Source organism: Lactuca sativa, chromosome 5, assembly GCF_002870075.4.
Source record: "Lactuca sativa cultivar Salinas chromosome 5, Lsat_Salinas_v11, whole genome shotgun sequence".
NCBI lineage: Eukaryota > Viridiplantae > Streptophyta > Magnoliopsida > Asterales > Asteraceae > Lactuca > Lactuca sativa.
This window is the reverse complement of record NC_056627.2, coordinates 355141897-355157596: the sequence shown is the minus strand read 5'-3', so window position 1 is coordinate 355157596 and position 15700 is coordinate 355141897. Positions and strand designations below refer to the sequence as shown.

General features: G+C 36.9%; 2 protein-coding genes across 2 annotated transcripts; one reads left to right on the top strand and one right to left on the bottom strand.

Annotated features, from left to right (window-relative positions):
• Positions 1 to 2317: 2317 nt before the first annotated feature.
• Positions 2318 to 2902, top strand: LOC111903559 (uncharacterized). The gene has a single exon (XM_023899330.1). It carries the CDS (start codon positions 2318 to 2320, stop codon positions 2900 to 2902), a length of 585 nt encoding a protein of 194 aa, XP_023755098.1.
• Positions 2903 to 4608: 1706 nt separating this feature from the next.
• On the bottom strand, positions 4609 to 6859 carry LOC111903525 (oleoyl-acyl carrier protein thioesterase, chloroplastic). Its single transcript, XM_023899297.3, has 7 exons — positions 6324 to 6859; positions 5801 to 5934; positions 5600 to 5713; positions 5395 to 5490; positions 5217 to 5304; positions 5054 to 5122; positions 4609 to 4980 (listed from the first exon to the last, which is right to left on the bottom strand). The coding sequence occupies exons 1-7, from the start codon at positions 6696 to 6698 to the stop codon at positions 4738 to 4740; spliced, it is 1119 nt and encodes a 372-aa protein (XP_023755065.1). The 5' UTR covers positions 6699 to 6859; the 3' UTR covers positions 4609 to 4737.
• Between the last annotated feature and the right edge of the window lie 8841 nt (positions 6860 to 15700).

Sequence of the window (15700 nt, the reverse complement as noted above, 5' to 3'; positions counted from 1 at the left end):
TTCCTTGACCACTTTTAGAAGTTTTGTATGTTATTTTTACCATCATCTTAATGAATTGTTTTATAAAACTCCCTGTCTAGTTTGGTATACTATTTTAAACAGATGTAATATTCAGAAAAAAATATATTTAGCAATAACATTAGATAAAATTAATATATTGCAATTCACGAAATTAAAATAGAAAGCAGTAAAAGGAAAGAAATTCGATAAAATAATAATAAAGCTTTGTTGGTTGAATATAATTAGAGGAGTAAAATGAAACATTATTGAATAAAAACAGAAAACAGTTAACTATAAAAATATAAAACTCAAAGAACTTCACTTCTCTTAGGCTAAAAGGTGTTACAAAATTTTCACCGCTGGTAAGCTGACTTGGACACATTTATCGCCGGTATACACTGGGCCTAGGACTGGTAATGGAGAGACTTTTGACCCTGATCTGATCAAAACCCTTAACAATTATATGTGTTTGGAGCATAATTTTTGATCTATTTACCTGTTAACGACCCGTACCCGCTAACCCTTTTATTAAAAGGGTCGGGTGTGGATCATCATCGATCCGCTCCATTTATAACTCATCCCATATAAATTTTAGAATTATATATTTATATTTTATACTGACTAAGTTTTACTTTAAATTCCAATCGAAAGTTCAAAGAGAAAATACCAAAGACTAACTGTTTTTACATAGGACTCGAGGACTCAACTTCTAGACTTCTAGTCTTCTCCCAAGAATCATGATGTCATTTCATTTATATTTCATCATATAATCACCAATTTCATTTATAAATCAATAAATTCATTTATCAATCGAAAGAAAGTTTGTAATTGTTATTCTCTATCAATGCAATCGAGGGTCAAAAACCAATCGGAAGTAACTACAATAATGATTTTAATTTCAATCGAAACTCTTCGAGTACATAATGTGTTTTCTAAATCAACATTTGTTTTATTTAACAAATGTGATTTTATGATTTAAGTAAAATTGGTTTGATTATTCAAAAAACCTACGAGTTAAGACGCGGGTTCGGATATCTGCTGATTCGGTGAATAAGGGTATGAGTTTGATTATTCAAAACCCTGCGGGTTACGGAACAGGTTTGAATCGGGTTTTGGAATTTGTTAAAAGAGTTTGGATTAAGACCGATTCGCTCCTAACCCGCCCCATTGACAAGTCTAACCGGGCCTCACCAATGAATTCACTGCCGGTGGGTTTCTACCGGCTGCAAAAGTTTGAATTTTCGAACGTTGCCAACGGTTGGCAATGGCTATTTCACCATTTTTTTTGTACAAATTTACTATTATATATACATTTCCTTCTTCCAAAATATTACCAAAGTACACACTCATTACACAAAATTTTCATTTAAAACGTCTTCCAACAATCTAAATTTTTTCAAGCAAAAAAAATGTTACCACACCCTAGTTCGTAGGTAAAAATTATAAAAAATATAAAAGATGATGTGGCTTCTAAGTGACACTTTTCTATTATTGACAAAAAAATACACCACACCCTTTAACCTAATAATTAAAAACACTTTATGAGTTTGATTTCAAATAATTGATCTCTCAAAAACCCTTCCAGTGGAGATGCGATGCTATGGTATGTTTCGGCAAGTTTTGAGATCTTTTAACTTTTAATAAAAATATTTGATTTTTTTTACAAAGTTTCCTATATATGTCTAATTCAAACGCATGTCCAAATCAATATATCAAGAACCTCAAATACGTACGCATATTAAAGGTTTGTTAATTTGGATGTACGTACGTGTTGGAAATTAATATTATTACTTGATTATTATGACTGCAAGTTGTATGATTATCTAGTTGTTTAGAATTCAAACAACTATAACAAAATTATTCATTTTCATCTTATTTTAATCTATTAATTCATTACATTACCAGAAATTTACATTAAAAAGGATCATAATTAGTTAATTACAGCTTGATAATTAAGTATTTAAGTGTCCTCTGAGTTCTCTCCATATAAGCCATACAAATTTTGTTTCTTATACAACTATACAAATTGTACTCTTAGACAATCTTTATCAAGTGCGATCATCTATCTACAAGATACAAAAATGGTGACATTTCACTGCATGGGTTCCAGTAATTTGCATGTTTTCATGGCGTAGAGACTTGGTTTAATTATCCTTTATGAGTTGTTCTAATCAAAGTAAAATTTTGATTCAGATATCCATTTGCTTCTTAATTAGTGTCTATAATTGGCAAACTGGAAGATTACTTCAACCACATACTCTCACAATTTGCAGTATAAATCAAGAAAGCTTCACAACCTAAATTTCCATGCAAAGTAATGGGGAGAGTTCATCAATCGTTGCTATTGCTTGTTACCTTTCTCATAGCTTTCTCGACCTTAATCAAGGGTCAAAAAACATCAATAGGGAAGTTTGATTTACAAAAAGGTCAATCGGAATCCGAGGGTATCAAAGGTCGATATGTCAATAATCCTTTCAATTCCGTTTACTATCCTGATTCCGGAGTTGGATTCCAGGACGAGGGTAGTTCTAAAGATGGGTCGACGAGGGTAATTGGCGAGGAACCCGCTCTTTTTCTGCTGCACTTCTTACCAGGCTTAGGATTCCCGTTTCCATTCCCATTCCCAGGTTTGGGATTCCCATTGCCAGGCTTGGGAGCCCCATTGCCAGGCTTGGGAGCCCCGTTTCCGTTTCCGTTTCCGTTCCCGTTGGGAGGTTATCCGCCGGGGACTGGGTTTGCAGGTGGCCCTGGTAAAGGTTTCGGCGGTGGTGGGGGGTTTGGGTTTCCCGGCGGCGGTCCTGGTAAAGGTTTGGGCGGTCGTGGGGGGTTTGGGCCTGGTGGTTTTCAGGGTAAACAGGAGGCGGAGGGCAAAGATGAGTTCAGAAGAAATCCGTCTCCATGATTTACTATTTTTTCTCGAAGTTATAAAGTCGTATGAAATAATGTCATCTACTATAAAATATTTATGTATTTATCGTGTTCCATAAGAGTTTGTTTGGTTTAATTTAGTCTCTATTAAGATTTGCATTGAATCAGGTTTGATTGTTGTGTATTGATATAATGACATTAATAAACAGAGGTATTAGGCTTCTTCTGATAATGTACACAAAGTTTTCTACTTGAATTTTATTTGTTGATGTTATGCTTTCAAATACTACATTTTCTATATCATTGTTTTTTGATGTATCAAGGATTCAAACAAAGTGGTAGATCCATAAAAACTTATAATTAGAGTACATGTTCATTGAAAATGTACTAATCCGGAGATGTGAATACTTTTTTAATACATAATAGACCTAGAAATTCTCATTTTTTAACTACATTTCATATATATATATATATATATATATATATATATATATATATATATATATATATATATATATATATATATATATATATATATATATATATATATATATATATATATATATATATATATATATATATATATATATATATGATGACAACGAAAAACCCTCGTTATCCCACTTATTGGTAGACTGTCGTTGGTTCACCGAAAAAACCTAAGACAATCGTATGTATTTTTTGAGTTGTGAATACGAAAGTTATTTTAGTGGTTTCTTTTTGCATTTAGAATTCATAGGATTTAGAGTTATAATATGAAGTTTTTAGGTTTTGTTAAAGTTTCATAAATAATTTGAGAAAAATTCTTGAAAACAGAGATTGTTCTTATTGTTATTTGTGTCTTGTCACTCGTTGTCACTCCGTTATTTGTCTTCCATCATTCTAATCATTCAGTTGGAAATGAAATACAAGAAATGTTATGAATTGAAGAAATTTGATTATCTCCATTTTGTTGCATTCTTTTCAACATGGTCATTTTTTTCCAATCCTTAGAAGAAAAATCGTAATATAACTCATCTTTATTTAACATATTGATTATTTAAATTTAGAACTAAATTTTCTACGAATAACCACAAATACCTTATTATTATGATAATCTATTAGGGTAAGTTTTAGTAAGCTTTTCTAATGCACTTAACTTCCGTAGTTTTGTAAATATTACATTCTATAACTCTACAATAAAGTTATAAATATACAACATATTTACATATAATATAAAAAAATTCATATAGAATTTCATTAAATTCCTACATGCCACCAAAATATAATCACATGATGCAATGCAATCACTCATTCAATTACCTTAAATATTCCATTAACATGACCATTACATTCTTTCATCCAACCAAACATATTCTAAGATTTTCGATACATTACATTAACAGCAGTATTTGTCCCCATGGGGGGAGTGAAGCCAAGACTTTTGAATAAAAGGTGCTTGAAAGTGATTCCTTTTTGAAAAATGAATACTCAAAATGGGCCGTGGGTTTTAGGTATAATGAATTTTAGTTGGTTATGAACTTGTAGCCCAATTAAAAAAATATGAATTGGGCTCAACACCCATCTGTTCTCCTCTAGAAGCTCCACCACTTTATGTTTGTCAATTGTCATAACAACAAAAATCCATAACTCTAGGACAATCTGATTTACTTTATGTTGGCCTATGACATTATTTGGTGACTTGGTGAACCTTTTTATAGTAATAAAAGTTACTTTAGGTAAACTATTGACATAGGAAAATGAAAAAAAAAACATTTTTAAGCTTTATTCATCCGAAAATCTAATCACGTTACACAAATAGAAAACCTAAAGACAACAACATGACAAAGTGGAAAGACACTAAAATGCAATTACAAACGAACCGTGTTTTTATCTTTTGACTGGTTTTTTTCTCCATTCGGTGCGACCCCGGTTAAGCTCAAGACCATCACCCGATGATCTTAAAAAATGCAAAAATTGGGTCAAATGTTGTCCAGAAGATGCGGATCCATTGGTTCCTTCAAGCTCTGAACTTGTAAGGGAATCAACAATATCATCATGTTGGCATTCACGCCTATAGTCTAAGGTTATAGTTTGTAGTTCATGAGTGTCAATCACTTCTTGTGGGATACTCTGTCAAAAAGACCAAAATTAAGCACTTATTCTATACAGCCATATCTTTTTGACTTAATAGCTACATACTAACCTCCAAAACCCACCCAATGTAGGTAACATTGTTAACGTGCTTGTTCATATCCAGATCGGCTCTTCTTGGCTTTATATATGTATACATCATAAGGATTGTTCAATGCTTAATAGTAGTTTGTAAGAAGAAAAATACTTATATTTGGAATAAACTATGGTTTTACCACAAGTCCTAGCGTTGAATATTCAGCAGGGTCTTCTAGTTTTGCTATCTTCTTCAGGCTGCTATTGTTCTCTTCTGGAAATGCTAATCTGGAAGCCATAACACAATCAAATCAATGAAACAAGGTAGAATAACAATTGGATAACTGAATTATGATTATAAACATCAACACTTCATACCTAGGTGTCTTGGGACAAAATATTAAATACTCATCTCTAACATCATCATTTACTTTCTGGAGTCTTCTAGTATCCTCATTCATCATCACCCACTTGCTGCATTTTATATGGAAATGATCAATTGTTACACCATTTTGTAAAATCCACATTAAACAGAGACAATCTTGGACCTTTAAAGGAGAGAAAAAAGAAACTAAAAACACACCTTGTTGCCCTTCCAATGACCTCACCATTGGAATGGTCTTTTATAATCCAATCACGTCTAGTACCAATTCTTCCTTCACTTTGACACCAAGTCTCAATTTCAACCACATCACTCCTATCATATAAAACATGGTTTTTTTTTTAAAGAAAATCAAGAAGCTATATCAATTGTGAAAGATATGAAACAATCAAGACAAGTTACCATGCAGGGTATCTGTAGATTTCAATGTGCATTCGTGAAGTCACCCAAATGAGATGCAACTTTCTCATAGTGGTTGTAGTGGCAAATCCATCTGTTGAAAACCCCACACTCTGAGCATGATTACCTCCAACCTCCTACAATATGTTCAAACTTCAAACTTTACAAGGCTGTTAAAACACCATAGACACACACCTTCAAAGCTTCAAGTGTAGTAAATACTATATCCACCAAGAACAGAGGAAACGAGAGTCTCCTTGAACATTACATGTATAGAGTGCAAGATATGCGAGATTTCAAATTGATAATCTGTTTTATGAAATACTGTAGCATGCATTGATAAATCAATCAAACATATGATCCAAATTCGACATCTACATCATTGTCACAGTCTAAAAAAAGATACCGATCTTCGTAAATTCCTTTAAAGAGACACATGCATTGACCAATTCACCAAATTCTGCCCAAAATCCAACAGTTTGAACTTTGAACACCAAAAACAGAGGTAAAAGAATGAAATTTTAACCTGCAAGAGATTGGCAATTGTTTCAACAGTAGCAGTTTTGTTAATCCCGACTTCATAACACCTAATGATGAACCTCTCCTTATACGATAATCCATCTTCCGTCAAGCTTCCCATCCGGAGCTGGTCCGCCAGGCTCTTTTCCTCCTCTGCTTCGTTCAAACCGATAGCAACGGTGGTCGGTTGTTCTTCGGTCTTCACAACCATCACCGGCGCAACCCTCCGCGACGATGAATTGCATAAGAAACCGGTGTTTCTTCTTCGAATTGAAAAGAAATCGATGGATCGGGGATGAGTTACGACACGGGTGTTGTCTTTAAAGACGCCATTGTTAGTCGCCGTCGCCGCTGCGGCAGTCTGAACAGCTTTCAGCAACATACTTGTCGCCGCCGCGGTCGCCGGAACACCTGTTGGTTGGCTAGATATGTTCTGCGGTCGGTATGATTTATGTAGTGTGGCTTCGATGGGACCGAGGCAGATGTTGCTTAGACGACAGTGACACTGGAGTTGCAGTTATTCACGTTTATGCCATGAACTGCTTGGTGTGCACCGCGTATCTTTGTTTACATAATCTTGCCAAAGGGTTTTCGGTATACTTAATGTTTAAAGTTATTATTATTTTTTTTAATAATAATAAAAGTACTTTCGAATTTGTGGTAAACATTTCGGACAAGAAAAAGAATAGTATTCAAACATCATAAAAACAAAGTAGATTAGGATGCGAAGATAAAGACAAACGATGCCATTTAGTTGAAAATTATTAAATTTAATATTTCAGATTTAAAAGATTGAAATAATTTTTGAAAAGTATTTTTGTAAATGAGAAAAAAAAGTTATATATCAGTTTAAATCGAAATGTACTTTTGAGATTTGATATTTATTTTTGGTAAACACATACAAGTGGATTATTTACATATACCTCTAGTAACAATACCACATCTTTGGGATTAATAATAGGACCTACACATTTCATGTCATAAATAGGGGTGACAGTTGTGTCAGGTTTGGATTGATTCGGGTTGACAAGTCAAAATATATCAACCCGTACACAATCCATATAATTATTTGTGTCGTAGGTTGGCGGGTTGGAAACAACAACCCGGATACGTCTCGTCTGTCTAACCGTTTAATTATACGAGTTCGTGGGTCAGATTTGGGTTGGTAGGTTGATCAATCAGCTCATATATTATTTGCTTAATAGTGATGACTCGTTGATTTATGACATATAATACCGATAAGATAAACTGATAAGCTTAGTCATATAACTTAAAGTTAATATATTATATGGTGAACCATCTCAGTGAGCTTTCTTTAAAACGCTAACACTCTTTAAAAAACAAAAAACAAATAAAATAAATTATACGAGTTGACGGGTTTACCCAAGAACCCAATTACTAACCCAAACACCATCTGCGGGTTGGCAGGTCAAAAAATTTCAATCTAAACATTTTTATTTTTATGTCGTATCGTATCAAGAATGACCCGTAAATTAAACTATGTTATAACGAGGAGCTGCCATGTAGCTCTCAATATACTCATACTATAGCCCTAAGCAGTAAATGTTTGATTGAGTCATACCTTCTCACAATTCGAACCGTGAAATACTTCGATATCTATATCATTTATATTAAATCTAATTAAAAATTAAAATGCTCCAATAGAATATAATATTTATTTTAGACACTAATCACTTAGCAATCATATATATATATATATATATATATATATATATATAACTCGTATAAAAGAGACCCTTCAAAATATTATAATTCAAGATAAATAGTCATTCTTATACCAAATATAACATCCACTACTAGAAAACAACCCTTTAGTGACACGCGAACAATGACATGTTGATTGACGATACACATTTTTTGCGTGCCCTAAAAATAATGTTAGATTTCCAAAATATGAAGCATAGAGGACACACATTTATGCGTGCCTTAAAATTAGTGTCCAATAAAAAAAATTAGAAACACGGAGGGCACCTATCTTAAACGGGTGTCGTGTAGATCGATGTCGCCTTATAATTTTTTTAAACGCACTTTCGACCATGTACTAAATTCCACAAACCATTCCAGTCATGGCTTTTTTCAAGAATGAACGGTGCTCTCTGGCCTCTACAATAATCGATGATCTCACCCAATGACCTCGCCTCACCTTGCCATCAACCTCAGGTCCTGCGACCTTTGGCTTATTTGTACTCCGGCGATCTCCGGTTCACTTCTCCTCATCATCAGGTCATAAAAGGGTTTTATTTATCTTATAATATTCCATGTCTCTTATTTTCTCCAGCCTAGTACGTGCAAGAGTGGTGATCGACCGGTGGTGAAACCATTCGGGTCTTTCTTCCTCTCTATTCTCCCGCTTGTCATCAAAATTGAATGGTGCCGTGATTACAAGGCGAGAATGACTAGATTTCCCTCATAATGTGTAGAAGGGTCGAATCATGAAGTCTTACCACAACTTAGAGCGAAAAAGGAAACGACTCTCTGTTCTCTCGCTTCTCAAACGATTTCTCCCCTCGTGAATCGGATTTCTTCCCAATGATTTCTGATTTTGAAATATTAACTTTGGTTGCTTAATTTCACAAAACGTTTCTTCTTCTCTGGCACCCCCAACCTCATCAATATTGTATTTTTTTAAGGGTTTCTAAAAACAAAAGCTTATACAGTTTCTTCACCTTTTGAGAAAATTAACTTATGAGAGTCGAATTCATTCATTTTTCTTAAAATTTTTTCTAAAAGGTGTTTAATTCCACATTAATTTGTGCAGGTGGCGGCTATTTCTTAGTTTACAACATTAGGATTCTCTTTTTGTGTGTTATTCGCCCCTTTTTTGGGCAAAATATGCATCAATATATTGTAATGGAATCTACACTCCTCTAGTAAGCTCTTTTTATCTCCATTTCTCAATTATTTCATATATTTATTTCCATAACCATTTTCAAGAATTTTTTACTTCTTAATCTTACCGTGTTATATATTCATTTGGCTTGTATATTGGGTACGATGTTTCTGATCCAATAGATATAAATGTTAAAAAGAAGGATCAACACTAGAAGATAAAAAATATTATGAATACGAAACTAAAAAAAGCCATGTCAACACCTTGTTTAATGCCCCTTTTGGCTCTCATTCCTTGTGCTACCATGTGTTATCAACACCAAGAGTCTTCTGAACATCTAACAAGTGAACATGGGATGTTCTACTCCACATTGAACTGATGTGAAATTTTTTGTGTTCATGGTGTCACACCCTCGAACCAGGCGGCGGAAACGTTCGGGGGCTGTCGTGACTCAATTGAATACCATAACATTGAATATATATGAAACGTAACAACCTTCGTCACCATGCATTAATATAGTACAACCAGTAGAGTTTACATGAAATACATTGTTTGAACATTACATTCCCAAAAATAAATTGTTCGATTCGTACATAAATAAACTGCAAGTCATCACTGAATATGATTTCCTTTGATTCACTGGTTCCCTGAAAATACAAGTATTTTGAAAAACGTTAACATATGAAATGTTGGTGAGTTCATAAGCGGTATTTGAAGAAAAACAATGTTTCGTATCGTTTGAAAATCACCAGAAAATCCGATATTTTCTTAAAAGTAAAGCTTTTGAAAACGTTTGTGAAGATCCATAGGTATGCTTGTTTGTTTCTATACTTGTAAAAATTGTTCATTGAAGTTGTATGCATTTCAAATCTGTGTGTATTGAAAACCCTAGGAAAACCCGATGTTTTCCTAATTCCTTGAATTCCATGAAGTCACATTGAAACCATTGCATAGCGTGTAGTGTCAGTCCCAGGCGACGTTGGATTATTTTTGAGCATGATTAATTGCTACAAACACGCATTACACAAACGACCAGTTTATAGCTATACTAACGATCCCGTAGGCGTCGTCCGTACTAATCACGTTATCCAACCGCCCTGACTATGTGTAGTCCCACATCCGAAGAGAAAGAGGGCACGAAGACCTCGATGACTCCATTAACCGGTTGGGGATAAAAAAAATGTACGAGGGGTCCTAGACCCGCCTCGCATGAAATGTAGACTTTACTAGCAATACCAAAGGACCCTTGGGGACCAGTAGTATACAAGCCATTGAAAGTCCTTTTACGTTGTGTTAGATCGGTAAAACCCAACACTTCGTAAGATAGAGGTCTTCGGGCCTTAAGATCAGGTCATTGGGCTAGCTAGGCCCAACAAACAAGATTTTACACTTTTGGGGCCCAAAGATGGTGCGTAGACGTTTGTGCACACTCGCATGTATATTGAATTCCCAAACGTTACTTGTATGAATCGTAGTATCGTCGTGTTAGTAGTTTCGGATTTTTATTGGTTCGAGACCGAACCAATTCGTTTCACAACGATTTTTGGTATTGTAGTGTATTGTATTTCGTCGATAGTCGCGGTGCCATCATTTGATCAAATTGCGTGTATTGAATTAGCCTTGGAAGTTTCTGTTTTCAGCCCCTCATTGTTTGTAAAATTTACTTTTTCAACCCCTTACTTAAATAATTTTCCGGTTTGGTCCTTAAATCATTTTTCTTGACATTTTAACACCAAAAATTATTGAAATTGATATTTTTCAGCATATTTTTCAATGAAAACAGTTTAAGTCCCTGAAATTTCAGTTTTCTCGGTTATAACCCTTCTTTTTCGCAACTTTGACAATTTTGGCCCAAATTGTAAAATTTTTGCAACTTTGGTCCTTTTTAAATTTAAAAAGCATTTTAAACTTTTGAAAAGGACTTGGGACACTTATAGTCCATTGTTTTACAGAAAAACACAGTTTTGGGCCTCCAAAACAGAAAATCTCGCATAATGGGCCTCATTGGGCCGAAAATGTCATTTTTAGCCCATTAAGCTTGAAATTTATGTTTTTAATCCTCTAAATGAGTATATTTCCAGAAATTGTTTTATTGAAACTGTTTTGACACACCTCATCCATCAGAATTCGTGATATGTCAAGTTGGGCCCTTAATTTTGTATTTTTCACATTTTAGGTCCAAAAATTGTGTTTTTAGCCCAAAGAAATTGTTACTAAGCCATTTAGCTATTTTTCTAGAAACACTTTGTATGTAGAAATATATTTGATGCTAAAATCATTTAACATAAGGTATATCTCGGTTTTGAGGGGTTTTATGGCTAGATCCAACATTATAACACACAAAAGCACACATATAAGCATGGAAATCATACAAGGCATACAAAACACATATAGATCTACACTTTCACTTGTATTCCCCTCCCCCCCCCCCCCCAAAACTCATAAAAACAGAAAATAGGGGGTATGAAGCTCACCTTGGGTGTGGTTTTGGTTTTGAAGGGAAAATGGAAGAAAAATGGAGTGATTTTCGGCCTTAGCACCTTTCCTTGGTAGATCTCGAGTTTGGTGACTTCTAAGGTGTATGATCACAAGTTGGAATAGATTTAGAAGAGGTTTTTGATGGAATGAAATAGCTAGATCATGTATATAAGTAAATACTTACCTAAGATGGTGATTAGCTTGAAAGATCCTCTTGAAAGCTTCTTAGAATCTCGAAATTATGGGGAGGAAAGGAGAGAGTTTTCTTGAATGTTCTTTGAGAGAGTTTGTGAAATGTGTGTGTGTTTGAGATGTGGCCGAGAGTGAGAGAGAGGAGAGGATAGAAGTGATTTTGAAGTGATGTTGCATGGAAGAATGGGATATAATGCATGGATATCCAATGAATAAAAATGAGGTGGCATCCAAAGTCAACTTCTCCTCTTATCCTCTTGGATTTGGGCCTTGGGCCGAGAATGGTGGGGGAAAAGAAATTGTTTGGGCCTTAAATGCTTAAGCCCAATTTTCATGGTTACATTGAGTGATTTTTGGTCCAAATAAATATAAAGGTGATTTTTATGGCTTGTTAGGGCCAATTTAGGTTACTTATGGTTCATAGTTATTAATTTCTTTCATTCTAGGCCCAACATGGCCCAAAATGTTGAAATAAATTAGTGTGGGTCCAATTAGAGCCCAATTAGGGTTCTAAGCCCATGATAGTCTAATTGGAAGCTTATTGGTCCATTTGGATCCAATAAGGAAGTCCTAGTCCAAAATGGACTTAAACAAGGACTTCTAGGGTCTCCAATTGTTTGATGACTATTTGTAGTACTTGCATGATGTATTTGATTGAAGTTTTTGATGTCATAATAATAGGTGTTACACATGTTCTTAAGTTTTTGATTCATATTAACTTGAGTGTATAGATTACATGACACAAAATTTCCAGTTGTGACATCATCCCCCCGTTAGAGGGAATTTCGTCCCGAAATTCTGTTTGAAAGCTAGAGTTGAGAATGCTAGAATAGGTGAGGGTACTTTTGCTTCATTTGATCTTCGCGTTCCCACGTGAATTCTGGCCCACGCTTTGCGTTCCACCATACCTTCACGATCGGGATGCGACTCTGCTTAGTACGCTTCACCTCCCTGTCCATGATTTCGATTGGTTCTTCGACGAACAGGAGATTCTCATTGATTTCGATTTCGTCAAGAGGAATGACAAGGGTTTCATCTGATAGGCACTTTTTCAGATTAGAGACATGAAATACGGGGTGTACACCGTTTAGCTCCGCGGGTAGTTGTAGTCTGTATGCTACTGGGCCTATTCGGGCGACGATTTCGAAGGGTCCAATGTATCGCGGGTTCAACTTTCCCCATTTTCTGAAACGTATAACCCCTCTCCAGGGTGAGACTTTCAACAGTACTCGATCACCGACCTGGAATTCTAAGGGCTTTCGCCGTTTATCGGCGTAGCTCTTTTGTCCGTCATGCGATGCTTGTAATCGAGCTCTGATCTGAACGATCTTTTCTGTGGTTTCGCGAATGATCTCCGGTCCTATTAGTGCCCTGTCCAACGTATGCGTTCTTGCTAGCTGGGTGTCACCTACTTCAGCCCAACATAACGGTGATCTACATTTACGCCCGTACAGTGCTTCGAAAGGAGCCACCTTGATGCTCGAATGGTAACTATTGTTATATGAGAACTCGATCAACGGTAGGTGGTTATCCCAAGACTTTCCAAAGTCCATCACACATGCACGAAGCATGTCTTCAAGTGTTTGAATGGTTCGCTCACTTTGACCGTCCGTTTGTGGGTGATATGCGGTGCTCATGTCGAGATGAGTTCCCATTGCCTTGTGGAGTGATTGCCAAAAGCGCGATGTGAACCTACTGTCCCTATCCGAGATGATAGATTTTGGCACTCCATGGAGTCTTACAATTTCTCGTAGGTACAAACGCGTCAGTCTCTCCATCTTGTAGGATTCTTTGATTGGCAGGAAATGGGCAGATTTCGTCAGTCGGTCGATTATTACCCATATGGTGTCCAGTCCGTCCGACGTCTTGGGCAGCTTAGTCACGAAATCCATAGAAATCCCCTCCCATTTCCACTCAGGGATCGCCGGTTGCTGTAACAATCCGGAAGGTTTCTGGTACTCCACCTTTACTTTGGCGCACATAAGGCACTTACCAACATAGGTCGCGATTTCCGCCTTCATGTTAGGCCACCAATAGTGTTGTTTAATGTCCAAATACATCTTGTCCGAACCGAGATGAATGGAGTAACGTGTCTTGTGGGCTTCCTTCATAACGGTCTCCCTAAATCCTCTGATTTTTGGGACCCAAATACGGTTCATGAAGTAGTATACCCCATTCTCTTTTGCTTCTAGGTTCTTTTCCATCCCGCGCAATGCCTCGCTAATTCTATTTTCCGTCTTCATAGCCTCCGACTGGACTGACGCAATTTGAGTGGCCAGATGAGATTGAATGGTTATCGAATGTGTTTTCGTACGGCGATTAGAGTACTCCTTCCGAATTAATGCATCAGCTACCACGTTGGCCTTGCCTGGATGGTACTTGATCTCGTATTCATAGTCGTTTAGCAATTCCACCCATCTTCGTTGTCTCATGTTCAGCTCCTTCTGATTCAAGATGTGCTGGAGGCTCTTGTGGTCCGTGAAGATGGTGCACTTTGTACTGTACAGGTAGTGCCTCCAAATTTTCAGAGCGAAGACCACGGCTCCCAGTTCTAGATCATGGGTCGTGTAATTTACTTCGTGCATCTTTAGCTGGCGGGACGCATATGCTATCACTCTTCCACGTTGCATGAGAACGCAACCTAAGCCCTGATTCGACGCGTCACAGTAGACCACAAAATCTTCCGTTCCTTCAGGTAGAGATAGCACAGGAGCACTACAGAGAGCTTGCTTCAAGGTTCGAAACGCAATCTCTTGTCGGTCTGTCCATTTGAATGGCACGCCCTTTTGCGTAAGCAAGGTAAGCGGCTTGGCGATCTTAGAGAAGTTTTGGATGAATCTCCTATAGTAGCCTGCTAGGCCTAAGAACTGACGAATTTCTGTGGGCGTAGTCGGAGTTGCCCATCCTTCCACGGCTTTGACCTCAGAGGGATCCACATGAATTCCGTCTTGACTGACTACGTGGCCTAGAAAATTCACACTCCGGAGCCAGAACTCGCACTTGGAGAGTTTGGCGTAAAGCTTTTCCGTTCGCAGAGTTTCTAGGACTTGTCGGAGATGTTGGCCATGCTCCTCTTTGCTTCGAGAATAGACGAGGATGTCATCGATAAACACAATGACGAAGTTGTCAAGGAACGGTCGACAGATTCGATTCATTAGGTCCATAAATGTGGCAGGTGCATTTGTTAGACCGAAGGGCATTACGACGAATTCATAATGTCCGTAGCGGGTTCGGAAAGCGGTTTTAGGAATATCCTCTTCTCGGACTTTGAGTTGGTGGTATCCGGACCATAGATCTATTTTAGAAAAATAGCTAGCTCCTTGGAGCTGGTCGAATAGATCATCGATTCGTGGGAGTGGGTAGCGGTTTTTAACAGTGAGTTTATTTAACTCTCTGTAATCGATGCACATTCTGAAAGATCCGTCCTTCTTTTTGACAAAGAGCACCGGAGCTCCCCATGGCGAGTAGCTAGGTCGGATAAATCCATTGTCCAGAAGCTCACTGAGTTGGCTGGACAATTCCTGCATTTCAGCAGGAGCCAACCGATATGGTGATTTAGCGAGAGGAGTTGCTCCTGGAACGAGGTCGATTCGGAACTCAACCTGTCTCTCTGGGGGTACTCCTGGAAGATCTTCAGGAAACACGTCTGGAAATTCACACGCTACCGGAATACCTTGGATGTTAGTTTCTTCTTTGGTCTTGTCCACTATGTGAGCCAAGAACGCCAAATTGTTCTTTCGCAGATGTTTTTGTGCTTTGATGCACGAGATGAGACGAAGATTCGTACTGGGTTTGTCTACGTAAATTACTAGGGTTTCGTGATTTGGGAGACAAAGGCGAACGACCTTCTCGTGGCACATAAT

Coding starts and splice junctions, on each gene's coding strand:
- LOC111903559 (XM_023899330.1), top strand. CDS start 2,318: ATGGGGAGAGTTCATCAATCGTTGCTATTGCTTGTTACCTTTCTCATA.
- LOC111903525 (XM_023899297.3), bottom strand. CDS start 6,698: ATGTTGCTGAAAGCTGTTCAGACTGCCGCAGCGGCGACGGCGACTAAC. Junction 5,935..6,323: donor CAATTGCCAATCTCTTGCAG/GTTAAAATTTCA, acceptor AACATATTGTAG/GAGGTTGGAGGTAATCATGC. Junction 5,123..5,216: donor ATTCAACGCTAGGACTTGTG/GTAAAACCATAG, acceptor ACATATATAAAG/CCAAGAAGAGCCGATCTGGA.